At 38.5% G+C, this 26,752-nt stretch overlaps 1 protein-coding gene and 33 non-coding genes across 34 annotated transcripts; 1 reads left to right on the top strand and 33 right to left on the bottom strand.

Moving 5' to 3' along the window:
• The first annotated feature begins 15,555 nt into the window (after positions 1-15,555).
• Positions 15,556-16,304, top strand: LOC149953715 (mite group 2 allergen-like Ixo r 2). The gene is made up of 4 exons (XM_090170282.1): positions 15,556-15,624; positions 15,697-15,798; positions 15,867-16,045; positions 16,154-16,304. The coding sequence occupies exons 1-4, from the start codon at positions 15,588-15,590 to the stop codon at positions 16,241-16,243; spliced, it is 408 nt and encodes a 135-aa protein (XP_090026408.1). The 5' UTR covers positions 15,556-15,587; the 3' UTR covers positions 16,244-16,304.
• A 3,632-nt stretch (positions 16,305-19,936) lies between these two features.
• On the bottom strand, positions 19,937-20,009 carry TRNAT-UGU (transfer RNA threonine (anticodon UGU)). The gene has a single exon. It is a non-coding gene; the product is annotated as a tRNA-Thr (tRNA).
• A 65-nt stretch (positions 20,010-20,074) lies between these two features.
• TRNAT-UGU (transfer RNA threonine (anticodon UGU)) lies at positions 20,075-20,147 on the bottom strand. Its single transcript has one exon. It is a non-coding gene; the product is annotated as a tRNA-Thr (tRNA).
• A 340-nt stretch (positions 20,148-20,487) lies between these two features.
• Positions 20,488-20,560, bottom strand: TRNAT-UGU (transfer RNA threonine (anticodon UGU)). The gene has a single exon. It is a non-coding gene; the product is annotated as a tRNA-Thr (tRNA).
• A 340-nt stretch (positions 20,561-20,900) lies between these two features.
• TRNAT-UGU (transfer RNA threonine (anticodon UGU)) lies at positions 20,901-20,973 on the bottom strand. Its single transcript has one exon. It is a non-coding gene; the product is annotated as a tRNA-Thr (tRNA).
• A 65-nt stretch (positions 20,974-21,038) lies between these two features.
• TRNAT-UGU (transfer RNA threonine (anticodon UGU)) lies at positions 21,039-21,111 on the bottom strand. Its single transcript has one exon. It is a non-coding gene; the product is annotated as a tRNA-Thr (tRNA).
• Positions 21,112-21,176: 65 nt separating this feature from the next.
• TRNAT-UGU (transfer RNA threonine (anticodon UGU)) lies at positions 21,177-21,249 on the bottom strand. The gene has a single exon. It is a non-coding gene; the product is annotated as a tRNA-Thr (tRNA).
• A 193-nt stretch (positions 21,250-21,442) lies between these two features.
• TRNAT-UGU (transfer RNA threonine (anticodon UGU)) lies at positions 21,443-21,515 on the bottom strand. The gene has a single exon. It is a non-coding gene; the product is annotated as a tRNA-Thr (tRNA).
• A 65-nt stretch (positions 21,516-21,580) lies between these two features.
• TRNAT-UGU (transfer RNA threonine (anticodon UGU)) lies at positions 21,581-21,653 on the bottom strand. The gene has a single exon. It is a non-coding gene; the product is annotated as a tRNA-Thr (tRNA).
• Positions 21,654-21,718: 65 nt separating this feature from the next.
• Positions 21,719-21,791, bottom strand: TRNAT-UGU (transfer RNA threonine (anticodon UGU)). The gene has a single exon. It is a non-coding gene; the product is annotated as a tRNA-Thr (tRNA).
• Positions 21,792-21,856: 65 nt separating this feature from the next.
• On the bottom strand, positions 21,857-21,929 carry TRNAT-UGU (transfer RNA threonine (anticodon UGU)). Its single transcript has one exon. It is a non-coding gene; the product is annotated as a tRNA-Thr (tRNA).
• Positions 21,930-21,994: 65 nt separating this feature from the next.
• TRNAT-UGU (transfer RNA threonine (anticodon UGU)) lies at positions 21,995-22,067 on the bottom strand. Its single transcript has one exon. It is a non-coding gene; the product is annotated as a tRNA-Thr (tRNA).
• A 332-nt stretch (positions 22,068-22,399) lies between these two features.
• TRNAT-UGU (transfer RNA threonine (anticodon UGU)) lies at positions 22,400-22,471 on the bottom strand. The gene has a single exon. It is a non-coding gene; the product is annotated as a tRNA-Thr (tRNA).
• Positions 22,472-22,536: 65 nt separating this feature from the next.
• On the bottom strand, positions 22,537-22,609 carry TRNAT-UGU (transfer RNA threonine (anticodon UGU)). The gene has a single exon. It is a non-coding gene; the product is annotated as a tRNA-Thr (tRNA).
• A 65-nt stretch (positions 22,610-22,674) lies between these two features.
• TRNAT-UGU (transfer RNA threonine (anticodon UGU)) lies at positions 22,675-22,747 on the bottom strand. The gene has a single exon. It is a non-coding gene; the product is annotated as a tRNA-Thr (tRNA).
• Positions 22,748-22,949: 202 nt separating this feature from the next.
• On the bottom strand, positions 22,950-23,022 carry TRNAT-UGU (transfer RNA threonine (anticodon UGU)). The gene has a single exon. It is a non-coding gene; the product is annotated as a tRNA-Thr (tRNA).
• A 65-nt stretch (positions 23,023-23,087) lies between these two features.
• On the bottom strand, positions 23,088-23,160 carry TRNAT-UGU (transfer RNA threonine (anticodon UGU)). The gene has a single exon. It is a non-coding gene; the product is annotated as a tRNA-Thr (tRNA).
• Positions 23,161-23,225: 65 nt separating this feature from the next.
• Positions 23,226-23,298, bottom strand: TRNAT-UGU (transfer RNA threonine (anticodon UGU)). Its single transcript has one exon. It is a non-coding gene; the product is annotated as a tRNA-Thr (tRNA).
• A 65-nt stretch (positions 23,299-23,363) lies between these two features.
• Positions 23,364-23,436, bottom strand: TRNAT-UGU (transfer RNA threonine (anticodon UGU)). Its single transcript has one exon. It is a non-coding gene; the product is annotated as a tRNA-Thr (tRNA).
• A 613-nt stretch (positions 23,437-24,049) lies between these two features.
• TRNAT-UGU (transfer RNA threonine (anticodon UGU)) lies at positions 24,050-24,121 on the bottom strand. The gene has a single exon. It is a non-coding gene; the product is annotated as a tRNA-Thr (tRNA).
• A 65-nt stretch (positions 24,122-24,186) lies between these two features.
• TRNAT-UGU (transfer RNA threonine (anticodon UGU)) lies at positions 24,187-24,259 on the bottom strand. The gene has a single exon. It is a non-coding gene; the product is annotated as a tRNA-Thr (tRNA).
• Positions 24,260-24,454: 195 nt separating this feature from the next.
• On the bottom strand, positions 24,455-24,527 carry TRNAT-UGU (transfer RNA threonine (anticodon UGU)). Its single transcript has one exon. It is a non-coding gene; the product is annotated as a tRNA-Thr (tRNA).
• Positions 24,528-24,592: 65 nt separating this feature from the next.
• TRNAT-UGU (transfer RNA threonine (anticodon UGU)) lies at positions 24,593-24,665 on the bottom strand. The gene has a single exon. It is a non-coding gene; the product is annotated as a tRNA-Thr (tRNA).
• Positions 24,666-24,730: 65 nt separating this feature from the next.
• TRNAT-UGU (transfer RNA threonine (anticodon UGU)) lies at positions 24,731-24,803 on the bottom strand. Its single transcript has one exon. It is a non-coding gene; the product is annotated as a tRNA-Thr (tRNA).
• Positions 24,804-25,143: 340 nt separating this feature from the next.
• TRNAT-UGU (transfer RNA threonine (anticodon UGU)) lies at positions 25,144-25,216 on the bottom strand. Its single transcript has one exon. It is a non-coding gene; the product is annotated as a tRNA-Thr (tRNA).
• A 65-nt stretch (positions 25,217-25,281) lies between these two features.
• Positions 25,282-25,353, bottom strand: TRNAT-UGU (transfer RNA threonine (anticodon UGU)). Its single transcript has one exon. It is a non-coding gene; the product is annotated as a tRNA-Thr (tRNA).
• A 65-nt stretch (positions 25,354-25,418) lies between these two features.
• On the bottom strand, positions 25,419-25,491 carry TRNAT-UGU (transfer RNA threonine (anticodon UGU)). The gene has a single exon. It is a non-coding gene; the product is annotated as a tRNA-Thr (tRNA).
• Positions 25,492-25,548: 57 nt separating this feature from the next.
• On the bottom strand, positions 25,549-25,621 carry TRNAT-UGU (transfer RNA threonine (anticodon UGU)). Its single transcript has one exon. It is a non-coding gene; the product is annotated as a tRNA-Thr (tRNA).
• Positions 25,622-25,816: 195 nt separating this feature from the next.
• On the bottom strand, positions 25,817-25,889 carry TRNAT-UGU (transfer RNA threonine (anticodon UGU)). Its single transcript has one exon. It is a non-coding gene; the product is annotated as a tRNA-Thr (tRNA).
• Positions 25,890-25,954: 65 nt separating this feature from the next.
• TRNAT-UGU (transfer RNA threonine (anticodon UGU)) lies at positions 25,955-26,027 on the bottom strand. The gene has a single exon. It is a non-coding gene; the product is annotated as a tRNA-Thr (tRNA).
• A 65-nt stretch (positions 26,028-26,092) lies between these two features.
• TRNAT-UGU (transfer RNA threonine (anticodon UGU)) lies at positions 26,093-26,165 on the bottom strand. The gene has a single exon. It is a non-coding gene; the product is annotated as a tRNA-Thr (tRNA).
• A 65-nt stretch (positions 26,166-26,230) lies between these two features.
• TRNAT-UGU (transfer RNA threonine (anticodon UGU)) lies at positions 26,231-26,303 on the bottom strand. The gene has a single exon. It is a non-coding gene; the product is annotated as a tRNA-Thr (tRNA).
• A 64-nt stretch (positions 26,304-26,367) lies between these two features.
• TRNAT-UGU (transfer RNA threonine (anticodon UGU)) lies at positions 26,368-26,440 on the bottom strand. Its single transcript has one exon. It is a non-coding gene; the product is annotated as a tRNA-Thr (tRNA).
• A 201-nt stretch (positions 26,441-26,641) lies between these two features.
• TRNAT-UGU (transfer RNA threonine (anticodon UGU)) lies at positions 26,642-26,714 on the bottom strand. The gene has a single exon. It is a non-coding gene; the product is annotated as a tRNA-Thr (tRNA).
• Positions 26,715-26,752: the final 38 nt, after the last annotated feature.

A 26,752-nucleotide genomic window follows, 5' to 3' on the forward strand; every position in this document is an offset into this window, starting at 1 on the left:
TGAAACGTATGGTTGTATGTACAATTTTTTATTTATTTTTTTCCATTGCGTGCCCCCCCTGAAATCAAATCCTGGTTACGGTGCTGCACGCTAGCCTACGCTCTCGTAATTTCTAAGTAAACAAGTCCAAGTTATATCAAGGACAATGTATCTCTAACCGGACGGTAAAAGCTGTCGCTTCCACCATACAAAATCAGCTGCCGCCGCCACCGTCTCTCTGTAAAGGGGGGGAGGTTCTAGAATTTTGAAGGTTTTGGGCTGTCAAGGCCATATAATTCGTCATGCTCTACAAAACGTTCCATTTGAAATGGGGGTTTACATTCTTCCGAAAGACATTGACGGCCCGGCGAATCGAGTACGCAAACGGACAGTGAGGGGTACCTCTTTTATGCTGCTTTTCCCGTCCGGTTAGAGATACAGTGTCCATGGTGATATTGTATATAGCGTAGGTTCGTACGAGATGAACAAGTTGGCAAGCCAAAATATACCTCTCCTCGGAAGAGTTTTTAATTTTCAGTGAAGCGTAACTGTATCCGTGGTTCTGCGGTAGAACGCTCACCTGCCGTGCAAGAGGGCTCGGGTTCGAATCCCGGCTGATTAAAAAATTATGTTACACCCAATGACAAAAAGAGGGCGCTTTTGGAAAAACCTTTTCCCTGATTCTAAGAAAATGGGTACGCAGTGATTACCCTTTGCGTTCGCAGGCCAGACAGACAGACATACACGGTGGTTGTATAACCCCTCCTAGGGTACAAAGTCCCCTAGGAGAGGTAAAAATCCGATTTTAATAGATTTTGTTTAGCATCTACGTGTTTTTGGCGGGAAAACATTTGTGTTTTTAAACGCACTCTCGCCAGCTGAATTTCCTCACATAGGTAGCTTTTAGTTCTCTTATTAAAAAGAGATGGCGATGGAGTATATCGCGACTCATGCTACGAGCTATTCCAATCTCACTTCAATCTTTATTGTGAAAGTCGAACCGTAGAGTAAAAGTATATGTGAGAAGGAATGAACTATATGCCCCAAAGAGTTAGAAATCAGTCACTCCAGGGGGCTGAAAATCCTCTCTCCGCTAGCTTTGGCTGTACAGCGTAGTTAGAGAAACCTCCGCTACTCTCGTTGCCGCTACTATCTAATGGAACCAAATTGAAAGAAAATAAGTAGTCCCGAACTCGACGCTAACACCAATTTTGAGCTTGCGAGAGTGCGTTTAAGCTTCATTTCCTCTAGATAAAGAGGGGAAGAGGCTGATGTGGACGTTAGTGGCGCTTCTTGTTATAGTTTTGATGTTGGCGATGAATACCCCGCAGCGCTAGCCTAGAGTGGGTCACCGCGAAACGTCGATTTATCCTCAATAAAAATTTGATTGACATTTCGTTCGATTAGTATTAGCATAAGTTTACAATATACTAGCTCCCTCCCTATAAGATTTCTCCCATATGATGGCGAAAAATCCTAATATGAAAAATTTTAAATAGCCTATTAGTTACTACTTAAACGGATGTTAGGTAACAATTAACAAGTTAAAAAAGATAAAATAATTAATAAAACGATAAACTAATGAACGGCGTTTTGACCGTTATTTTGAATTATCGGCTAAGACTATAGGCAACAATTAACATATTGAACGTAGCGGTCCTTGTGAATGCACCGCAATTTTAACAATCGTAATAACGGTGATGAAGAGATAAGTTATAGTTAATACACTTAATAATAATAATAATAATAATAATCAGCTAGGCTAATACCCAAGGCACCACCTTAGGCCTAAGTCACCAAGCGACTTTTAAAGCCATTAATGCAGGTGGCCGGGTTACAATGCATGCGTAGGAGGGTGGTGGAAAGCCCTTCACGCCACGCGAGCCAACAGCACCCTACACTCACTATTACCGTTTACCTCACAAAGTTTTTATGGAAGGTAAAAATGAAGAGTTATTGCTATTCATGCTAGATTTATTATTAAAGAGATAATCTTAATTCTGATTTTGTTTAGGGGAAGAGGCTTATAAGAGGGGGTAGAAGTAGGGTAATTAAAATAATGCATTTATTATGAAAGATAGGCTATATATATAAATAAAATAATGAGTCCTCCTAACAAAACTAAAATAATGATGTATCTTAGTAGACTTATTTTAGTTAAAAAAATGCCTTTAATGCAAGGCTAACTGTGATTAAAATTAGTGAAAAGATTAGGGTGATGGGGTAATTTGATAATGTAATCATTATTAAGGTAAAAGTAATAGTTGATTTTATAAAATAAAAAGGTGGTCTTACCCAACTTGTTAAAATGTGGCTATTACGTCACAAGACCCAGTTTTATTATAATATTCTTCGCACGAGCGATTTGCACGCGCGCTAGAAAAAGCTATATTCCTCGCGACGGTGGCGCGCGCTCGTAGGCTTGTAAAAGTAAGAGACTGTGACGTAAGAGCAACATTTAAACCAAAAGGCTACGTTACTTTCTAAAAAGAACTATTAAAAGGGTGATTTAAAGCAGAAAATATAATATCAATTTTGGGGATTAAGTCACGCTAAAGGTTTCTGAGCTTTAGTTAACGGGGAAAAATTCAGCTTTTGGTTTAAAACACCAACTTTTTAAATAAACTACCAATTTAAATTTTTTCGTTTACTTAACTTTGATTGGGGTTTTTATAAAACTAGTTTTAAGCCGTGCTCATTTACTATCTATAATTTTTAGTTTAAAATTTTTATGTTAAGCTGTGAATAGGGTTGGGTATATAGTTTTGGGCAGATTGGTCCTTTTTTGTATTTGATGAATTTATTGTAATGTTAAGGATTTTTTTATTAAGTATGTTTTTTACTTTTTTTAAAGTGTTTTAGAGTATTATTTTATTGTAGCTAGTTTGTCATTACCTCTCCGAGGTCTGGGTTTTTAACTTCGTAATTTATTTTAAACGTTTTCTCGACTGATTAAGATGTTTAATGCAGTTCATCAATTGGGTTCGTTTGTTTTATTTATAAAGAGCCCTAACTATTCCGTCTACAGTCTTTTATTGATATACGAGCTGTCGTTTAGTCAAGGGGTATTCTGTGCTTTGTAATGGTAAGTTTTTCGCTTCTTGTTAATACATTTTTTATTGGTTTGGATATTTGGACATCTACGATTCCTAATGCAGTCATTGATTTCCTGGGTGTGCGAGTCATTATATGATATTGTAAATTGGACGGTATTGGTCTTTTTCATGCGGTATGTGTCACAACGTCAACAGGAAGTCTACGAGTCGTCCACTACCAGATGTCGAATATAGCTATTGTACAGTATCTTCATCAAGGGCGAGGGTTGAAATAACATAAGCGTTAAAGATGCTGCAAGTATTTTGTAAGCGAGAAAAATACAAATACCCTCTGAAGATATTTCTTTCATTCAAATTTGCTTTGTATTATATTTAACTGATAAACATGTTCTGTAAATAGGGTTAAATTCAATTGTGCATTGTTTTAGTACGTCTAACTCGCTGTTGTAACTACTTTATTTATATTATTCTGAATAAAATAAACTCGGTTGTTTCGTTTCAATTATTTTAATAAAAATAAAAATTTTATACCGGGCGGGATTGAACCGGGATTACGTTTTTAGTAAATAACTCTGAATTGCGGAGATATATTTCAGGGTCATCTCGAGAAAATAATACCACTAGGGACAATTCTTCCGAGGAGAGGTATATTTTGGCTTGCCAACTTGTTTTAACAGTACTGTTATTTATCCTATTGGCCTTTTAGAGGGATCAGGTTCTTTCAGAAGGTTCTTTGGTTTCGATAGTATATGTTATGTTTCTTTCTTGGGTTAGTTCTTATAAACTTTTTATTTTTAAGATTTAGTGTGAATGATTTAATATTATTTTATATTTTCTTTGAGATATCTTTGGTTCCTCAATTGTAGTGATTATTGTGGGGTATGGCGCGCAATCTGAAAAGATAGGTGCTGGTCTTTATATATTATTTTATACTATTTTTGGTTCTTTATTTAAATTAGTCGCAATCTTATTGGTCGGATTAAAATTAAGGAGATTAGTCTATCTTACCTTTAGTTTTGGTCTATTTTGGGTTTTTATATGGGGTCATAGTTTAGTTAGAGGTTTGAATTACTTTGTCAGAAGGATTGAGTTAAATTTAGAATTTAAATAGTTTTTAGGCCAGATAATATCCTTTGATAGAAGGTTAATGAGAGATAATTTATTTCTATATTATTATCTCTTTTGATGAGGGTTCTAAGGTCTAATATAAATTTAATAAATCATTAGGTTAACCAATGTTTTGCTTTCAAAGCCAATCGCTTTATTAAGCTAAATGATTAGCTTAGTCTTTTATCGCGAATTTTAATAATAAAAGGGTTAAATAAGAAGTAAGAGAAGTATGGAATTGTGAAAAATGTTCCCAAATTTAGATAAGGTTCTTCTATGGGGAGGCTCCAATTCATTACTTAGACTAAATAAGCTCAAAATAGAAATTGATTTAGGGGGTAAAATTGAAGCCCTTGAAATTTTCTTCGCTTACAAGTTAGTGGTAGCGTTAATAAAATTAAAATTGAAGAGATTAAAGCTAGGACTCCTCCTAATTTGTTTAAAATTGATCGTAAAATAGCATACGCGAATAAAAAATATCATTCTTGTTAAAAATGTGGGTGTGGGAAAAGCGAAAAAGTCAACCGTAGTTGACATCCCGTATGACATGTGAGATAAAAGCAAAGGCTGAATTAGTGTCGGGGTATACTGGCCATAAAAATATCTGTAGTAAATTGAATTATTAAACAAAGGATTAGAAGGAAACCAAATTCCATCAATAAGAAATATTGGAGGGGGCTGGCAAATGAATTAAGACAAGCTTCGTTGTACGAGCTAGCCTTCTACGCTTCTGTTCGTCTCGTGTCCATGGAGATAGCAGTTTCCGCTCTCGACGGAAGTTGAAGAAGCTAAAAAGATAGGGCAAATAGTCGTCGCAAGGAGCTACGTATACCGGTTCTGATTTTCTTATCGGATAAATCGCTCTTAACGTTAGATCTACGACTTATAAGGAGCTAGTATATTATAAACTTCTGGTTTTAGTTACCTCTTTCTTACCATGGCAGTGCCAACCCGCAGATATTAAACAGAGGGGGATTTGCTTCCCCCAAATAAAAATTCGTCGTATTAGGCTCTATAGACTCACCGCGCGAAACGTCCATTTATTCTCTTCAACACTCGCTAACAATGCAATTGCTTGTGTCTTACTACCATAGCCATATCAATATGGACAATATGGGCAAATGAAATTTTTACATTTGACTTCTCTGAAACCGTTTGGCCAAATTTTACAATGGCACATGGCAAACTCGCTTGAGCAAAACCTATTTGGTTAAAGGTCATCTTTACGTATTGGCAAATGGGGCAGTTACCGGGGCGACCATGATTGTTGCCCGTACCCTTGAAGTGGTAGAGGCACATAGTACATTGCTTTGCCGAGGGGACTCTAATGCTTTATAGAAGACTCTGAAATTCGGTCATAAGAGGCAAAATTACAATCGCCCTCTTCCTGGTCGTATTAGTGCACTAAGCATAACTACATAACATTAACTTTATCTCAAAGAAAATGCATTACAACGCTGTCAATCACCCTTTTAAACAATATCACTATGACTCTGTCTAAAAATACCACTATCACCCTGTTCCTGGTCATATTAGTGCACTAAGCATTAACAACCTAAGAATAGCTTTACCACGAAGAAAAATGCATTACAAAGTCTTGCCAATCACCCTGTCTAACAATACCACACTCACCCTGTCTAAAAATATCACACTCACCCTGTCTAACAATATCACTCACCCCGTCCAACAATAACACACTCCCCGTCTAACAATATCACACTCACCCCGTCTAACAATATCACACTCACCCCGTCTAACAATATCACACTCACCCCGTCTAACAATATCACACTCACCCCGTCTAACAATATCACACTCACCCCGTCTAACAATATACCACTCACTGCCTAACAATATCACACTCACCTCGTCTAACAATATCACACTCTCCCCGTCTAACAATATCACACTCTCCCCGTCTAACAATATCACACTCACTGCCTAACAATATCACACTCACCCCGTCTAACAATATCACACTCTCCCCGTCTAACATTATCAAACTCACCCCGTCTAACAATATCACACTCACCCCGTCTAACAATATCACACTCACCCCGTCTAACAATATCACACTCACCCCGTCTAACAATATCACACTCTCCCCGTCTAACAATATCACACTCTCCCCGTCTAACAATATCACACTCTCCCCGTCTAAAAATATCACACTCACTGCCTAACAATATCACACTCACCCCGTCTAACAATATCACACTCTCCCCGTCTAAAATTATCAAACTCACCCCGTCTAACAATATCACACTCACCCCGTCTAACAATATACCACTCACTGCCTAACAATATCACACTCACCCCGTCTAACAATATCACACTCTCCCCGTCTAACAATATCACACTCTCCCCGTCTAACAATATCACACTTTCCCCGTCTAACAATATCACACTCACTGTCTAACAATATCACACTCACCCCGTCTAACAATATCACACTCTCCCCGTCTAACATTATCAAACTCACCCCGTCTAACAATGTACCACTCACCCCGTCTAACAATATACCACTCACCCCGTCTAACAATATCACACTCACCCCGTCTAACAATATAACACTCACCCCGTCTAACAATATACCACTCTACCCGTCTAACAATATCACACTCACTATCTAACAATATCACACTCACTGTCTAACAATATCACACTCACTGTCTAACAATATCACACTCACCCCGTCTAACAATATCACACTCACCCCGTCTAACAATATCACACTCACCCCGTCTAACAATATCACACTCACCCCGTCCAACAATATCACAATCACCCTGTCCCTCACCACCTTAGTACACTAAGCATTATCAACCTAATAATAACCTTCCCAAATTGTCAATTTCGTTATAAAACGAAGAAAATTTACATCTCAGTAAGTTTGAAATTCAAACACAAACGTTTCCCCGTTAAAAACACGTAGAGACTAAGCAAAATCTATTCCACTCTGTTTTGTCAACACGTACGAAGCTACCTTACGCAATATGAATATACTTAGAAGTTACAAGAGCGCAGGTTTGCGCGTGCTGAACCATTGGTGAAATAAGAAAGTAAACTCGCGCCTCCCGTAAAACGCGGTTTGCCATTGGCCGACGCGAGTCTGCAAATGAGAATTATCGGCTCGTATATTATTCGTACCGATTTCACCTTAATTATACAAGACTTAGACGCATTATATCAGTTTTTATCCCGCATGCGGAAAAAAACAAAAATCATACCACATATTTATCTCGATTTGTTGAGCCGGAAAATTGTAACATTTAGAATTGTTCTTTAAACAGTATACACATTTTACGATGTCGCGCATAAGCTCGGCAGAAGATGGCGGAAAAATATTCGACTCGTAGTAGTATTCGCGATAAAATGAAACGGTCGAAACTGATCAAGTGGCTCTGGATGTTTTCGTTCAAATTGTTTAATCACTCTACTTAACTAAACGCCCGCAATAAACCACTTTTAATTTATTTATTTTAATATCGTATTTGAATAAATATTTTCACACAGAAATCTATTAATTGTTTTTTCGCAATTCTACACTTCACCGAAACATCGCGCTATTTGATGTGAAGGTCAAATTCATCTACTCTTATCGCAAACATTTTCCTCCAAATTCTACTCCCATAATTAGGCTTAACCATTCGCTTCCTTAGTTCTAAAACCTAGTATATCGACTTACTACTTTTTGGGTTTTTCGCGCGTTTTTCAAAAACGAATTTTCACCGAAAATATTCAAATGAGTGGAAATATACTTAAATAAATTATCCTTTATGCCAGTTTAAAATTAAATATTTTGAAATACTCTTATATTTTTAATTAAATTTGATCAATTAAATAATCAATATTAATATATTAATAATTATACTGAAAATATTCAAAAGATAAAATAAACTTTAAAAAATTATCCTTTTAAGCCAGTTTAAAATTAAATATTTTGAAATACTCTTATCTTTTTTAAATAAATTTAATCAAATAAGTAATTAAAATAAATTCATTTTTGTGGTACCTGGTTTTTGGACAAAAAGTGTTGTTGTTCCATTCTAAGTAAATTAAGATTTATAAAATAAACTAACTAAGTTAATCTATTTAAACAATTGGCAACTTGAGCTCCGCTCCCGGGTAGATTTTTTAATGAAGTTCAAGATATGCGTGTTACCAGGCTTCCAGCTAAGGACATTGAAGCTACAATTAATTGACAACATTACATAATTATTACAAACAGCCCATTAAAATCATATATTTATCTTTCTATTTCTTACTTCAATTCTTTCTGCTCAGCTCCGGGAAGAGGGGTTAATGGTCTACGCTCGAAACGAGGTAAACTCGCATCGCCAACGTGGAAAAATAAATCTTGCCTTTTTTACTTTCAAGGAAAGAATCTAGATACTATATAAAGATTGATTTGATTTCTTTTTTGGGCGGAACCGGTATGGAAAGTAAAAACATACTAATCCTTTCCAGTTTTCGAAATTAAATCAACTTATTTCATGCAGTCGACAAATTTATATTTCTAATCTTGATTTGTATTCTGTACTTATGCCTTTATAATATTCATCAATTTGCAATATTCGATTTTCCTGTAACATTTAAATTTGAAAATTCCATCTTTTGGTTTTTAATATTCGATTTTAATTAATTTTATAATTTTTGTTTATTTATAAATAGACTTTATGCAATCATTAGGTTTCTTTAGGCTCGTAAAATGAATCAACAAAAGGTAATTAAGTTTAATCAAGCAATGCTCTTAAAGTTACCTTTTCTCGTAAAAATGTTATTGATGAATTATTATTTTGTGTTGTGAAATTAGCATAAAATAAAATGGAAGGTCCAATTAATTTTTGTACGCAAATTTAAATATTTTACTGTGTAGAGTTTCTTTGAAACATAAACCGTAACAACTCACGAGATGTCAATTACGCGTAGTTACTAGTTTAATATTACATCATTTTAAAATTTTGCTTTATTGAAACAAAGTAATTTATGTAAATGACTTCATTTAAATGGTGATATTTAAACACAAATATGCACATGTAAGTCGATGCATTGAAATTAAAATCTGCTACCGTTCTTGAAAACATGGCTAACGTAGTATTTGGTATAATATTATTATCTTACAATACTTACATAACATTATGATATACGTTCATAGATCATAAGAAATCTCTATTTCCTTCCTAAAAAGAACATTTAAGTGGCCGAAATAAAATCTTCTCTATAGAGTAATACAATTTTGTTCGTGTAACGAGTTTATAAATTATTCAGAGGAATAAACATTGGTAGATAAGCGATTGAGTGTTTTTCCACGAAAGGGTTGTTATTAACACGAAGATATTCATTAATCCGTGAATCCGTCCGAAACTGGTTAAATTCAAGGTTGATGTCCTAATATATAGAAAAAAATTATGGTGGGCTTGAGCGATTTAAATGACTTCACTACCGGAATCCATCGGCTATATAAACTCAATCGAGTTCAACAGATTCACTTATTAATCTCACCAACGAAAAGGTAACACGCGATCTGACGCCATGAATTCATTTTACGTCGTTTTCGCGGTTCTCACTGTCGTTTTCGTTGGAAAATCAATGGCTGAAGTTACCGATGAACAAGTTAAGGAGCTTCTAGATGCAGCCAAGAAAACCGCGTGTAGTACGTAAATCATTTCGAATACTTCTATATTATGTATTTAATATTGCTCCCTTAGTCTTTATTTGTTTTATCGATTACAATAGACAGTAGCTAACAATATTTCAAAATAAGCGATGACTATTAGGGGATAACCTTTAAATTCCTTGAATTTCTACTGAAAGTTGTTATAGAGAGCGTAGAAATTGAAATACTGTGGATGAAACACCATATTTTATTATAACTTCGGGAAATTAAAAATGGCACCCCCCCCCCCCCAAATAGCGGGATCCACGTACAGGATCGACCATACCAATATCTAGATGCAATAGATCGTTTAGGTGTTTAGTACAGTTCAATTTATTTTTATCCCGCGAAACATAAAAATTTCAAATTGAAATAATATCTTATTTCGTTATTTTAGCTAAAAACGCGACGAATGACCAATTCCAAGAGTTTAAAAAGTGCTACAAGTTATCTAACCGATTTACTTCGCCAAATGTAAGTGATATTATTTTTTATTATAACTCACTAAAAGTATATTTTTATTTTCAAACTACATTTTATTTTGAACTTTTAAAACTTTAATTATTAAAAGGAAATAACACATTTTTAATTTCTTTATATATACGTTTCTTTTTTCTTTTTTCGTCAATTTCATTGATTTTGGTAACAAGTTATTTCTTAATTAAACTAAGTAATTTACGCGTGTCGTATGTATAAACGCCCAATTAATCGTTATTCCGCATTTTCTTGTTTCGAGATTGAAGCGTTTCATCAAAAATAATTTTATTTCATCTAATTTTTTATTTTAAAAGAAATGCTACACTACAATATCCAGTTGTATTAGATCAACCAGTTCTTACTAAGTTAAACCATGTTCAACCTCAACGCAACCTAAACCCATTTGGTTTTTGTACTAATTCCTTGTTAACTATCCTTAAACTTTCATATTTATGATCGATCAATGAATTTCACGTGTTTGTCACCAGGGTTAACAGAAACTAGCGGTGATTGATGATAATTACATTAAAAAGAAATTTTAAGGGGGACGATTTAAAAAAAAAGCCTATGAAATATACCATTTAGAACTACATATATAACTTTAGGCAGAATATGGTACCCACTCTTCCGCTTACCAAAAAAAATGTCTGAACATTTTCAGCAATATGCCGCTTGCCAAAGTATATTGGAGCCTAGCCTACGAGAAGTCAAATATGTGAAGGCTATCTGTAAGACTGTCGGAACAGCGAAAGAGGTCGAACTGATCCGTTGCATTCAAGAAGAAAGAATAAAGGATTACCCTGGCATGGACGTTCACCCGTCGACCGTGAACTCCTTCAAGGTACAATTAATATCAAACATTTATTCTTTCGTTTTATAATGTTCAATTAATTGCTTTTCAGGCTTGCCCGTTTACAACTGAGTCACCATTAAATAATTAAAGATTTTTAATTTATTTCATTTAAAAAATAATAAAATTCAGTATTAAGCTACCATCAGAGAATTACAATTTATCAACAACTAAGTTTTTTTAAAAACTATGTGATGATTAAATATATGAAAACCAACGCAAAACTGTATTGTTGTAAAATTAACGAAAAGGTATTTAAATAGATTTACTGTTATTCAGTAATAATGACAATTCAATTATCTCAGAACTCATCACAAAGCATTAAAACCATTTGTACTGATTCAAAGTCAAGAAATAATTCGAACAAATTTGATATATTTTACCTTATTTAATGAGAAAAGAGTTGAAAGATGTTCATCGTTGAATTAATTTATATTTAGAAACAAACATTTAGATAACCCTAGCAAAAAGCTAAATAAAGTTATGATATAATAATAAAATTTTATAATGCAAAACATTTGGCATCAATTACTTTACACAGGCTTAGTGTCTACCTAAAACTACTACTAAAAGAATGATTCAGTCGCTCCTTGGAAAAGTGTGCTCTCGACAAGAACCAAAAATTTATTTTAGCTTGAGCAACTTATCAGTTTTCAAAGTCGTGTATTTTGGTGGAAAATTGGTCTTTTTCCATTGAACCAACGATATTCTAATCTTTTGGATGATGCTCTACAAATTTCTCATTGACATTTTTGATCTAGCAGCAAGTGGTGGAAAATTAGTTTTTGAAAATTGAGAAAAACATTTACAGGGACCTTAGATCTTCAGTCTAACTATCTCCAGACTGATTAATCCCAGCTCCCAAAGAAGCCCATTTGAGGGTACTATTGCGCTTGAAAGTCTGGGGCTAGAACGTTAGGCATTTGCGCGCGCATCGCCCGTGCACTTGGCAGGAATACATACATCTACTTGGAATGCTTATCGCGGTAGATTTTCGTCTCGATGTGGCTGACTATGTTAACTTAACAAACAACTGCGTGAGAGGGGAGCGCGCGCAGAGGGCCTTTTTTTATCTCGTAGGAGGGGCCAAAAGCCATTAGAGTGATCTTACCATACGCGTTAAGGCAGGATAAGCATTCCAAGTAGAGGTATGGATTCCTGACTTTGTTTATTAGGTTTCGCCCGTCATCAACGCGATATAAAGTATCCTTGGACAACCCTGGTTGATGAGGTCCTGGACGCTAGTAACCGACCAGCGCCCGTCAATCGCAACGAAAACGTAGTTATATTGCACTTATACAAGAAACCAAGGAAAATATTTACTTTTCGTTAATGAAAGAGCTTAAGTCCATTGGTTACCCGCGCACACCCGCTCACCTTCTAGACGTGCGGTCAAAAACAAGTACATATCTACAAAATCAATTTGATGTGATTTTGGAAGGATCGAAATTAGACTTTACTTAAGCGGTTATTCAAGATTTAAAAATGGCAAATACACGCTTCAAATCTCCTCATGAGACCTTTAATTTTGATAAAAACAATTCTTGCTTTGACATAAATATATATACCGTAGTAAAACCCAACTCATTATATGATAAATAAATAGAAAGAACCCGTAGGGAATCGATGGGTGGTTAAAATACTGAAAGCCACGCACGAACACCGCTCGGCCGCTCTGATCTTGGATGAATAATAAAAGCTAACGCTTATAATAAAAGCTAAGCGTTAGCTTTTATTATTAATCCAAGCTCTGACTGACTAGAGATACGAATCGGTAATTTACGCGGTAAATTACCCTGGTAACAGTAATTTACAATTTTCTCAGGTAAATTACGAAAATGGTAATTACCCTGGTAATTACCAGGGTAATTTATGTATTTACCATCGTACTCGTGTTTCACTTTCTCAATTTTCTTTGATCTTTCGGGCTAAAATGTACCTAAAATACGTCGCACAAGATTACAAAACTCAAAACCTAACGTTATTCGCGTTTTAGTGTATTTTTGCATCGTTTAATAATGTAATTTAACTCCAGCAAACACTAGGTCATAGGCGTATCGCACTAACTCGAAGAGCTATGCACCGCTGCGCCACCTAGATTCGTTTTGGTAGTGAATTTCCAATTAGTCGAAGGCCGTGTTAGAATAGTTTGATACGTTTAATAGGAAGAATACTTATGTCTAGCCCTGTTTCAGAAAAATCACATTAATTATTCATCTGCCGTCTGTTAAAATGTTAGTTTTATTTTCACTTGGTTATTCCGAGCATCTGCGTTGGTTTAGCGTTACTTCAAAATAGTCTAGCGAAAGAATATAGTATTCTTTCTATAATTTCATATCATTTAAATAAGTAAATAAAGTTTTATTTGGTAAAAATGGGTAAAAAAAGAAAGTAGACCTAGTTATTCAGAAATATTTTGAGCAACAAACGGTTTCTTCTTTTTATTCCTTGTTTTAATTAAAAAAAAACTTAAAAAAAAAAGAAAATTACGGTAATTTACCGCAACACGGTAAATTACCGTAATTTAAGAACTCTATGACTGACTTTACCGAAAATTGTTTTTAGAAATAGACGCTATAAATTGTGATAAAAAACATGCGGACACTGCATAGGTCGAACGGTGTTTTCGTCACATTGAAACATTATTCAGCGTATCGAGGTCAGTGGCGTAGCTGATGGTCCGCAGGGCCCGCGGTGCGGGGGGGCCTTCGAGCTTTGGGGATGGGAGGCGCTAACTATAAAAAAAATTAAAAAGGGGGGCCTCATAGAGATTTTTGCCGGGGGACCTCTGGGTTCTCAGCTACGCCACTGATCGAGATCTAACGATGTGCAAAATAAATGTACCGAGATAACATTTCAGTGTAAAACATGATGGATCCTTTTTAAATTTTCTTATCCGCACAAAATTAGACATAACAAAAAATTGTTATAGGAAAGAAGGGCTTATTGAGTCTGAGCAGACCGCGAGCCCGGCGAATATCTGATTAATCAGGGCGAGATATGTGTAACGGCCACGTCAATGGGAGGAATCCGTTGGGACAGGGGTAGGGACACCCATGGCGGAAGTATACCGACCACCCGTTGGGTGATCGGTGGTTGCCCTCACACGGCCATCCACAAACTCTGCCTCCCAGACGCTTGGGATTACAGGAGTACGCCACTACTCCCGGCTCGAAAGAGTTTGTCCATGGAGAAATAACAGGAGGGCCGACTCAACCTTTGGGCTATGTAAGTTTATTTTGAAAGGAGATGCAAGCGCCATCTGGCTGTCGTACTTTACTAAATAGCGCGGCTAATTTAAACTTTTCCTCTTATTCCTCCATATTTTGTCGGTGATACTATTTATTTTCAATTTGAATACTTGGAAGTCAGTGGCTCAGGGTACGATATCTGGCCTAGACGGTATTTTAAATTAAAATAATTAATTAATTTTAATTTGATTTATAAATATTAAAAAAAATTATAAAATAAATTGACGTAAATAAGTTTAAAAAAGCGTAAAGAAGCCCCGACTTTCTCCAATGTTGTTTGTCTAAATATCGCTAGATGACTTGGGCCTAAGGTGGTGCCTTGGGTATTAGCCTAGCTAGCTGATTATCGTTGCAGCGTATTTTCAACCTCCTAACGTAAAAGTCAATAGCTTGCGGTAAAATATCCGCTTTCTAAAAGTAAAATTTGGGTTCGATTCCTGGCCGCCACAACCGTATCTTTAATTAGATCAATTTAATTTATTCTATAATTAAGAAAAATCTCACAGAATTGAATGACGTTAGTAAGTTTATAAAAACGTTAAGAAAGACGGAATATCCCCATAGTTGTTTCACTAAACATCGTTGTAACATAATGTGGGTCGGCTTTTCGGTGGTAGAGCACTCGTTCGGCAATCAGAAGGGCCCGAGTTCATATCTCGGTCACCGATTTTGTTTTTGTTCAATAGACAAGTGGCAACATTTGAAATCCTCTGCGAAATAATTTAAATCGAACACGAAAGTTCGTTTTTCATTACGTTGTTTATAAATATTTATAAATTATATTAAAATTAAAATTAATCAATTATTTTAATATAAAATGCGGTCGTGGCCAGGAATCTACCCCGGGACATATTTTTTACAGGCGGATTGTTTACCGTTGAGACATTGCCTTTCATATGGCTAGAATGAAAATCAAAGAAATCACAGGAAAACTCTTACCAGGAGAGGTATTTTTTATCTTGCCAACTTGTTTGATAAAGTTTTTTTAAGCTAAAAAACCATTTCACTAAAAAAAAGGTTGCTAAAAACCCTCCCAGTCGGTAAGATCTCGGGTATAACTCAAGTCGGGAATCATCTCGTAGCAGTGTTTCATCAGCGGTGGTGCCCCAATAGTTATCATTTTGACTTTGTTATTGTTTAAAAGTGCTCGCATAAGTATGTATTCTAGTAGTGTAATTGTATTGGCCCTCGTTGCGTCGGTCTTCGCCATGGTCAATGCCGGAGCCGTGCAATTCACTGATTGTGGTAAGTTGCTGTGGTTGTAAATCTATTGTTGTGGGTTAAGACAGGGCAGTTAATACATTAATTTGTTCGTAGGTAACGGAAGTATGTTGAATCTGGTCGTGACTCCTTGTAATAGCGTACCTTGCGTCTTCGAACATGGCTCCACCATCCAGATCCAAGCTGTCATCCGTGCTCGTAAGTTCGATCAATTTCTTTGGACAACTTGACTACACCTGATTCTTATGTCGTTCGTTTTCTCGCAGCTTTCGGTGCTAGTTCGGCGACCACCTCTATTACTGGCAACTTGCGTGGTCGCGAGATGGCCTTCCCCAAGGACAACGCGGACATCTGTTTGGGCAAGATCAAACCCGCCTGTCCCGTCAAACCAGGAAACATTTACACCTACGCCTCCACCTTCCACATCCACAAGATGATCCCCGCCGTAAGTTCTTCTAATCAGTTTCAACTTAAACGAACTAATCAGTTTCAAGTTAAACGAAATAATCTATCTTCGTCGCTTAATCACGAGATTTTTTTGGGTATCTTGTAGCAACTGATGGAAGTCACCTACAAGGGTGTAAACGAAGTCGGGAAGAATTTGGCTTGCGCTCGTCTCAAGGTTCGCATCTCGAAGGCATAAAGAATTGAATGCTGTAAATATTTTTACCGTGTATTGTATATTACTGTACAATAAAACTGTCATTTTACCACTTTAATATTTCGTTTTCATCCGGCAAAAAAAGTTACTAGTAGTTTTCACTTTTTATGTATGAAAGAAGAACTAAAGGTGTTATCGACCGCACAAATTCGGTCACTGGTGCGTGGAGCCTCCCGTTTGAAATTAAAAATGAGCAGAAGCTAGGTATTACTTCATACGTTTCTTATGGAATTAAGCTCAGTTCACGCTATACAATTAATTGGGCCACTTAATTGTATCCAATTAAGTGTGAACAGAAATATTGTAACAATGGTTCCAACTATTTCTGTTCACATTATGCAATTTTCTTGATTACAATTAGTTGGATACATCTAAGTGGCCCAATTAATTGTATAGTGTGAACTGGGCTTTACTTTGAAATATGTTGTGCGAGTGTGGGTATTCAAGTTGGCATCAAAGCTTATGATTACTTGCTGATTACAAACTTGTCTTGCTTAAATTCAAACCCATCTTAAGGAAGGCCAGTTACGTGGCTCCATAAGATTTTTTTTAGATTCGTTACTTACTGTCAACTAGGAGCAACAAACACAACACCCCACACAACACCCCACACAACACCCCACACAACACCCCACACAACACCCCACACAACACCCCACACAACACCCCACACAACACCCCACACAACACCCCACACAACACCCCACACAACACCCCACACAACACCCCACACAACACCCCACACAACACCCCACACAACACCCCACACAACACCCCACACAACACCCCACACAACACCCCACACAACACCCCACACAACACCCCACACAACACCCCACACAACACCCCACACAACACCCCACACAACACCCCACACAACACCCCACACAACACCCCACACAACACCCCACACAACACCCCACACAACACCCCCCACAACACCCCCCACAACACCCCCCACAACACCCCCCACAACACCCCCCACAACACCCCACACAACACCCCACACAACACCCCACACAACACCCCACACAACACCCCACACAACACCCCACACAACACCCCACACAACACCCCACACAACACCCCACACAACACCCCACACAAGGAGAACGCAACCCGTCAAAAGTCGTGGATTTTCTTGCGTTCACTTTTCATTGGCTAGACGCTTTAGCGCCTGCTGCCGTCAGAAGGGGAAAAATCGGAAATTGTCTTCCCCCCCCCCGCCCGTAAAACGTTCATCGTAAAGGCTCGTGACGCTCGTCCAATGAAATTCGTACACAACCCTTCGTTAGCGTTCTCCTTCTGTTAGTTGCTCCTAGCTGTCAATATGTATTTTACGTAGTGGTTCGTTATTTAGTTGGTTTGCCGTAATTTAAATTGGCATGTCCGCCCATAATAACCTAACCGTCGCGGTGTTCGTTAGAAACCCTGGCTGTCTACAATTAGTAAGGTTCAAATTGACGTGTTAATTAGAACATTAAAAAAGACTTTAGATATTGTGAAAAAAACATGGTTAATTAATACTAAAGGGTTGACATATTTACCATTTAATTTTAATGACTCTTAAATTCCTTCATAAATGTATAATTTGTACATTGTGTGATGTTTATATCACTTCAAACTACCGTTAATTACTTGAAAAGTATTTTCTTAAGAACGGCATAATTTATTGGTATAAGCGTTTTTAAAGGTTTCTTTATTGCTTGTAATATCATTAACTTTACTAAATTTCGTGTATTTAAATTCAAATTAAAGCTCTAAAATTATTTTAAGTAATCTAATTTTAAACGTTGGGAAAACGTAAACACCAGATGTCGTTACTACTACACTTAAAAGTATTTATCGTTGTTGGGCTAGCTTCCCTTAAAGCCACCTGTGGGAAGGCATTAAAAGTCGCTAGATAACTTGGGCCTAAGATGGTGCCTTGGGTATTAGTCTAGCTGATTATTATATGGTGGGTCTATGGTCTATCAAAATAAAACGGCAGACCACAGCGATGCGCTAGCTCGTCTTTTCGCTTAGCCTCGGTTACTTTCTTAACTACGGCAATGAAACGTAAAACTGCGAAATTAAGTGTGGTTAGAAACGCATATCTTCAGTACTTATCACCCTAGTAGTTACGGATTCAAATACCCGGGTCGTCAAACTTGTTAGGACTTAATTTATATGATTGAATGGGGTAGTCTCTCCCCCCCCCCCCCCCGCCGACAGTGTAAAATAATTCTTGCTATTAATTATTTATTATCGTTATAATTTAAGAGATCGATTGCACGTGAGTTCAATATTTTATTTCAAATTTATCCCAAGCCAAAAATATTCCCAAATGGAAATATATTTGTGCAAATACGGGGTGTTTCAATTTCGATCAGGGCTTTTTCTCAAAAAGTGTTTTTCCTAGTGTTAAGAAATTTTTAGGGTATATTTGTTAGGTAACGTTAATAACTAGTGAAGGGAGCTGTTGGTTCGCGGAGCATGAAGGGCTTGCCACCACCCTCCTACGCATTGTAACCTGGCCACCTAAATTAATTGCTTTAAAAGTCGCTTGATGACTTAGGCCTAAGGCGGTGCCTTGGGTACTGTTAGCCTAGCTGATTATTATTATTATTATGGAAGGCTTTGGTTTCTAAATTGCAAAAAATAAACCAACGAATTTTCGTGGTTTTGGAAAATTAATTTGTTTTGCCGGTAGGTGTCACACAAAATGTTTCAAGGGAAAAGTTGTAGAACATAGTCGAAAATTAAAAAATAAATCTGCTTTGGTCGAAAAAGCCTTATTTTTCACTGACAAGGAGACATCCCGTAGTGTAACCCACCGATTGTGTTCACACTCGGGGGATTGGTAGACCATCATGTATCATGAAAAATCCCAAAGGGAATTTATTCAATGGACAACCGCTTTGCTATTTTCAGGCCCGAGGATTGTAGAGCTCTGCAGGAGGACCTGCAAATGTTACGGATTGGTGCGGAAGGAATAATCTACTTATTAATGGCTCGAAAAGCCTGGCAATCTCTTTCACCAGAAAAGCCAATCCCATCTGGACCTGCTACACCGTGAACGGCGACGATGTTCCTCGTACGTCGTTGGTCGTGCACGTCGGACGCTGTTTGGTGTCCTGAAGCTAGCGAGAGCCCTGAATTCAATGAATTGTTTTAAAACGCTTTACTACAGCTTGGTGCGATCAAAACTGACCTACGATATTTTTTACTGGGGTGGTTGTGTCGAAAACCTATTCGCATCAATCGAGGCTGTCCAAACCAAGTTTATCGAACTTGCACATACTTTTTTTTCTAAAAAAAAAACCCTATGTATATAACCATCTGCTAAGCTGCCTTGGTATGGAACCTATACGAAATTTCGTCAGAAAACGCGAAATTTTGTTTTTATGGCGGTAACGGAAAACGTCTAACTTACCGACACTTGTGCCATCAATGAACTTTAATGTCCCTAGCCATGGAACTCGGCTAAAAGTGACTTTTAATGTTCCCAAATTGTTAACGCCGTTGTTGTTGCGAATGCAACGAACATATAACGTGATTCTTATTATAATATCGAAATCGCGATCTCCTGTGTACAAGACAGGCGCCTTAACCACTAAGCCACGTGGCCTCGGAACCGCCGTAATTCTTATTATAATATGAAAAAGAAATTAAAAATAAAGTAAGAAAGGTGGTAGGCCACGGCGAGAATCGAACTCGCGATCTCCTGTTTACAAGACAGGCACGTTAACCACTAAGCCACGTGGTCTCGGACCTGACGCAATTCTTATTATAATATGAAAAAAATTTTAAAAATAAAGTAAGAAAGGTGGTAGGCCACCACGAGAATCGAACTCACGATCTCTTGTTTACAAGACAGGCGCCTTAACCACTAAGCCACGCGGCCTCGGACCAGACGCAATTCTTATTATAATATGAAAAATATATTAAAAAGCAAGTAAGAAAGGTAGTAGGCCACGGCGAGAATCGTACTCGCGAGCTCCTATTTACAAGACAGGCGCCTTAACCAATAAGCCACGCTGCCTCAAGCCCAGTGTAATTCTTATTATAATATAAAAAAATTATTAAAAATAAAGTCAAGAGGTGGTAGGCCACGTCGAGAATCGAACTCGCGATCTCCGGTTTACAAGATAGGCGCCTTAACCACTAAAAAACGCGGCCTCGGGACCGGTGTAATACTTATTATAAAATGAAAAATATATTTAAAAGAAAGAAAGAAAGGTGGTAGGCCACGGCGAGAATCGAACTCACGATCTCCTGTTTACAAGACAGGCGCCTTAACCACTAAGCCACGCTGCCTCGGGACCGGTGTAATTCTTATTATAATATGAAAAAATTATTAAAAATAAAGTCAAGAGGTGGTAGGCCACGTCGAGAATCGAACTCGCGATCTCCGGTTTACAAGATAGGCGCCTTAACCACTAAACCACGCGGCCTCGGGACCGGTGTAATACTTATTATAATATGAAAAATATATTTAAAAGAAAGTAAGAAAGGTGGTAGGCCACGGCGAGAATCGAAATCACGATATCCTGTTTACAAGACAGGCGCCTTAACCACTAAGCCATGCGGCCTCGGGAACTGTGTAATTCTTATTATAATATGAAAAATATATTTAAAAGAAAGTAAGAAAGGTGGTAGGCCACGGCGAGAATCGAACCCGCGATATCCTGTTCACAAGACAGGCGCCTTAACCACTAAGCCACGCGGCCTCGGAACAGGCTTAATTCTTATTATAATATGAAAAATATATTAAAAAGAAAGTAAGAAAGGTGGTAGGCCACGGCGAGAATCGAACCCGCGATCTTCTGTTTACAAGACAGGGACCTTAACCACTAAGCCACGCGGCCTCGGGAACAGTTTAATTCTTATTATAATATGAAAAATATATTTAAAAGCAAGTAAGAAAGGTGGTAGGCCACGGCGAGAATCGAACCCGCGATCTCCTGTTTACAAGACAGGCGCCTTAACCACCAAGCCACGCGGCCTCGGGACCGGTTTGATACTTATTATAATATGAAAAATATACTTAAAAGAAAGGTGGTAGGCCACGGCGAGAATCGAACCCGCGATCTTCTGTTTACAAGACAGGCGCCTTAACCACTAGCCACGCGGCCTCGGGACCGGCGTAATTCTTGTTATAATATGAAAAAATTTATAAAAAGAAAGTAAAGAAGTGGTAGGCCACGGCGAGAATCGAACTCACGATCTCCGGTTCACAAGACAGGCGCCTTAACCACTAAACCACGCGGCCTCGAGACCGTTGTAATACTTATTATAATATGAAAAATATATTTAAAAGAAAGTAAGAAAGGTGGTAAGCCACGGCGAGAATCGAACCCGCGATCTCCTGTTTACAAGACAGGCGCCTTAACCACTAAGCCACGCGGCCTCGGAACAGGCTTAATTCTTATTATAATATGAAAAATATATTAAAAAGAAAGTAAGAAAGGTGGTAGGCCACGGCGAGAATCGAACCCGCGATCTTCTGTTTACAAGACAGGGACCTTAACCACTAAGCCACGCGGCCTCGGGAACAGTGTAATTCTTATTATAATATGAAAAATATATTTAAAAGAAAGTAAGAAAGGTGGTAGGCCACGGCGAGAATCGAACCCGCGATCTACTGTTTACAAGACAGGCGCCTTAACCACTAAGCCACGCGGCCTCGGAACAGGCGTAATTCTTATTATAATATGAAAAATATATTAAAAAGAAAGTAAGAAAGGTGGTAGGCCACGGCGAGAATCGAACCCGCGATCTTCTGTTTACAAGACAGGGACCTTAACCACTAAGCCACGCGGCCTCGGGAACAGTGTAATTCTTATTATAATATGAAAAATATATTTAAAAGAAAGTAAGAAAGGTGGTAGGCCACGGCGAGAATCGAAATCACGAGATCCTGTTTGCGCCTTAACCACTAAGCCACGCGGCCTCGGAACAGGCGTAATTCTTATTATAATATGAAAAATATATTAAAAAGCAAGTAAGAAAGGTGGTAGGCCACGGCGAGAATCGAAATCACGAGATCCTGTTTACAAGACAGGCGCCTTAACCACTAAGCCACGCGGCCTCGGGAACTGTGTAATTCTTATTATAATATGAAAAATATATTTAAAAGAAAGTAAGAAAGGTGGTAGGCCACGGCGAGAATCGAACCCGCGATCTCCTGCTTACAAGGCAGGCGCCTTAACCACTAGCCACGCAGCCTCGGGACCGGCGTAATTCTTGTTATAATATGAAAAATATATTAAAAAGAAAGAAAGAAAGGTGGTAGGCCACGGCGAGAATCGAACCCGCGATCTCCTGTTTACAAGACAGGCGCCTTAACCACTAAGCCACGCGGCCTCGGGTACAGTTTAATTCTTATTATAATATGAAAAATATATTTAAAAGAAAGTAAGAAAGGTGTTAGGCCACGGCGAGAATCGAACCCGCGATCTCCTGTTTACAAGACAGGCGCCTTAACCACTACGCCACGCGGCCTCGGTACCTTTGTTATTCTTATTATAATATGAAAAAATTATTAAAAAGAAAGTAAAGAGGTGGTAGGCCACGTCGAGAATCGAACTCACGATCTCCGGTTCACAAGACAGGCGCCTTAACCACTAAACCACGCGGCATCGGGACCGTTGTAATACTTATTATAATATGAAAAATATATTTAAAAGAAAGTAAGAAAGGTGGTAGGCCACGGCGAGAATCGAACTCACGATCTCCTGTTTACAAGACAGGCGCCTTAACCACTAAGCCACGCGGTCTCGGAACAGGTGTAATTCTTATTATAATATGAAAAATATATTAAAAAGCAAGTAAGAAAGGTGGTAGGCCACGGCGATAATCGAAATCACGATATCCTGTTTACAAGACAGGCGCCTTAACCACTAAGCCACGCGGCCTCGGGACCGGTGTAATACTTATTATAATATGAAAAATATATTTAAAAGAAAGTAAGAAAGGTGGTAGGCCACGGCGAGAATCGAACCCGCGATCTTCTGTTTACAAGACAGGCGCCTTAACCACTAAGCCACGCGGCCTCGGTAACAGTGTAATTCTTATTATAATATGAAAAATATATTTAAAAGAAAGTAAGAAAGGTGGTAGGCCACGGCGAGAATCGAACCCGCGATCTCCTGTTTACAAGACAGGCGCCTTAACCACTAAGCCACGCGGCCTCGGTACCGGTGTTATTCTTATTATAATATGAAAAATAAATTTAAAAGAAAGTAAGAAAGGTAGTAGGCCACGGCGAGAATCGAACCCGCGATCTCCTGTTTACAAGACCGGCGCCTTAACCACTAGCCACGCGGCCTCGGGACCGGCGTAATTCTTGTTATAATATGAAAAAATTATTAAAAAGAAAGTAAAGAGGTGGTAGGCCACGTCGAGAATCGAACTGACGATCTCCGGTTCACAAGACAGGCGCCTTAACCACTAAACCACGCGGCATCGGAACAGGTGTAATACTTATTATAATATGAAAAATATATTTAAAAGAAAGTAAGAAAGGTGGTAGGCCACGGCGAGAATAGAACCCGCGATCTACTGTTTTCAAGACAGGCGCCTTAACCACTAGCCACGCGGCCTCGGGACCGGCGTAATTCTTGTTATAATATGAAAAAATTATTAAAAAGAAAGTAAAGAGGTGGTAGGCCACGTCGAGAATCGAACTCACGATCTCCGGTTCACAAGACCGGCGCCTTACACACTAAACCACGCGGCATCGGAACAGGTGTAATACTTATTATAATATGAAAAATATATTTAAAAGAAAGTAAGAAAGGTGGTAGGCCACGGCGAGAATCGAACCCGCGATCTCCTGTTTACAAGACAGGCGCCTTAACCACTAGCCACGCGGCCTCGGGACCGGTGTAATTCTTGTTATAATATGAAAAATATATTAAAAAGAAAGAAAGAAAGGTGGTAGGCCACGGCGAAAATCGAACCCGCGATCTCCTGTTTACAAGACAGGCGCCTTAACCACTAAGCCACGCGGCCTCGGAACATGCGTAATTCTTATTATAATATGAAAAATGTATTAAAAAGCAAATAAGAAAGGTAGTAGGCCAAGACGAGAATCGAAATCACGATATCCTGTTTACAAGACAGGCGCCTTAACCACTAAGCCACGCGGCCTCTAGACCGGTGTGATACTTATTATAATATGAAAAATAAACTTAAAAGAAAGGTGGTAGGCCACGGCGAGAATCGAACCCGCGATCTTCTGTTTACAAGACAGGCGCCTTAACCACTAAGCCACGCGGCCTCGGTAACGGTGTAATTCTTATTATAATATGAAAAATATATTTAAAAGAAAGTAAGAAAGGTGGTAGGCCACGGCGAGAATCGAACCCGCGATCTCCTGTTTACAAGACAGGCGCCTTAACCACTAAGCCACGCGGCCTCGGTACCGACGTTATTCTTATTATAATATGAAAAATATATTTAAAAGAAAGTAAGAAAGGTGTTAGGCCACGGCGAGAATCGAACCCGCGATCTCCTGTTTACAAGACAGGCGCCTTAACCACTACGCCACGCGGCCTCGGTACCTTTGTTATTCTTATTATAATATGAAAAAATTATTAAAAAGAAAGTAAAGAGGTGGTAGGCCACGTCGAGAATCGAACTCACGATCTCCGGTTCACAAGACAGGCGCCTTAACCACTAAGCCACGCGGCCTCGGGAACTGTGTAATTCTTATTATAATATGAAAAATATATTTAAAAGAAAGTAAGAAAGGTGGTAGGCCACGGCGAGAATAGAACCCGCGATCTACTGTTTACAAGACAGGCGCCTTAACCACTAAGCCACGCGGTCTCGGAACAGGCGTAATTCTTATTATAATATGAAAAATATATTAAAAAGCAAGTAAGAAAGGTGGTAGGCCACGGCGAGAATCGAAATCACGATATCCTGTTTACAAGACAGGCGCCTTAACCACTAAGCCACGCGGCCTCGGGACCGGTGTAATACTTATTATAATATGAAAAATATATTTAAAAGAAAGTAAGAAAGGTGGTAGGCCACGGCGAGAATCGAACCCGCGATCTCCTGTTTACAAGACAGGCGCCTTAACCACTAGCCACGCGGCCTCGGGACCGGTGTAATTCTTGTTATAATATGAAAAATATATTAAAAAGAAAGAAAGAAAGGTGGTAGGCCACGGCGAGAATTGAACCCGCGATCTCCTGCTTACAAGACAGGCGCCTTAACCACCAAGCCACGCGGCCTCGGGACCGATGTGATACTTATTATAATATGAAAAATATACTTAAAAGAAAGGTGGTAGGCCACGGCGAGAATCGAAATCACGATATCCTGTTTACAAGACAGGCGCCTTAACCACTAAGCCACGCGGCCTCGGGACCGGTGTAATACTTATTATAATATGAAAAATATATTTAAAAGAAAGTAAGAAAGGTGGTAGGCCACGCCGAGAATCGAACCCGCGATCTTCTGTTAACAAGACAGGCGCCTTAACCACTAAGCCACGCGGCCTCGGGACCGGTGTGATACTTATTATAATATGAAAAATATACTTAAAAGAAAGGTGGTAGGCCACGGCGAGAATCGAACCCGCGATCTTCTGTTTACAAGACAGGCGCCTTAACCACTAAGCCACAAGGCCTCGGGAACTGTGTAATTCTTATTATAATATGAAAAATATATTTAAAAGAAAGTAAGAAAGGTGGTAGGCCACGGCGAGAATCGAACCCGCGATCTCCGGCTTACAAGACAGGCGCCTTAACCACTAAGCCACGCGGCCTCGGGACCGGTGTTATTCTTATTATAATATGAAAAATATATTAAAAAGCAAGAAAGAAAGGTGGTAGGCCACGGCGAGAATCGAACTCACGATCTCCTGTTTACAAGACAGGCGCCTTAACCACTAAGCCACGCGGCCTCGGAACAGGTGTAATTCTTGTTATAATATGAAAAATATATTAAAAAGAAAGAAAGAAAGGTGGTAGGCCACGGCGAGAATCGAACCCGCGATCTCCTGTTTACAAGACAGGCGCCTTAACCACTAAGCCACGCGGCCTCGGTAACGGTGTAATTCTTATTATAATATGAAAAATATATTTAAAAGAATTAAGAAAGGTGGTAGGCCACGGCGAGAATCGAACCCGCGATCTCCTGTTTACAAGACAGGCGCCTTAACCACTAAGCCACGCGGCCTCGGAACCGCCGCAATTCTTATTATAATATGAAAAATATATTAAAAAGCAAGTAAGAAAGGTAGTAGGCCACGGCGAGGATCGAACTCGCGAGCTCCGGTTTACAAGACAGGCGCCTTAACCACTAGCCACGCGGCCTCGGGACCAGTGTAATTCTTGTTATAATATGAAAAATATATTAAAAAGAAAGTAAAGAGGTGGTAGGCCACGGCGAGAATCGAACTCACGATCTCCTGTTTACAAGACAGGCGCCCTAACCACTAAGCCACGCGGTCTCGGAACAGGTGTAATACTTATTATAATATGAAAAATA

The sequence above is a fragment of the Leiobunum rupestre genome, chromosome 3 (genome assembly GCF_980474605.1).
Source record: "Leiobunum rupestre chromosome 3, qqLeiRupe1.1.hap1, whole genome shotgun sequence".
Lineage (NCBI taxonomy): Eukaryota > Metazoa > Arthropoda > Arachnida > Opiliones > Sclerosomatidae > Leiobunum > Leiobunum rupestre.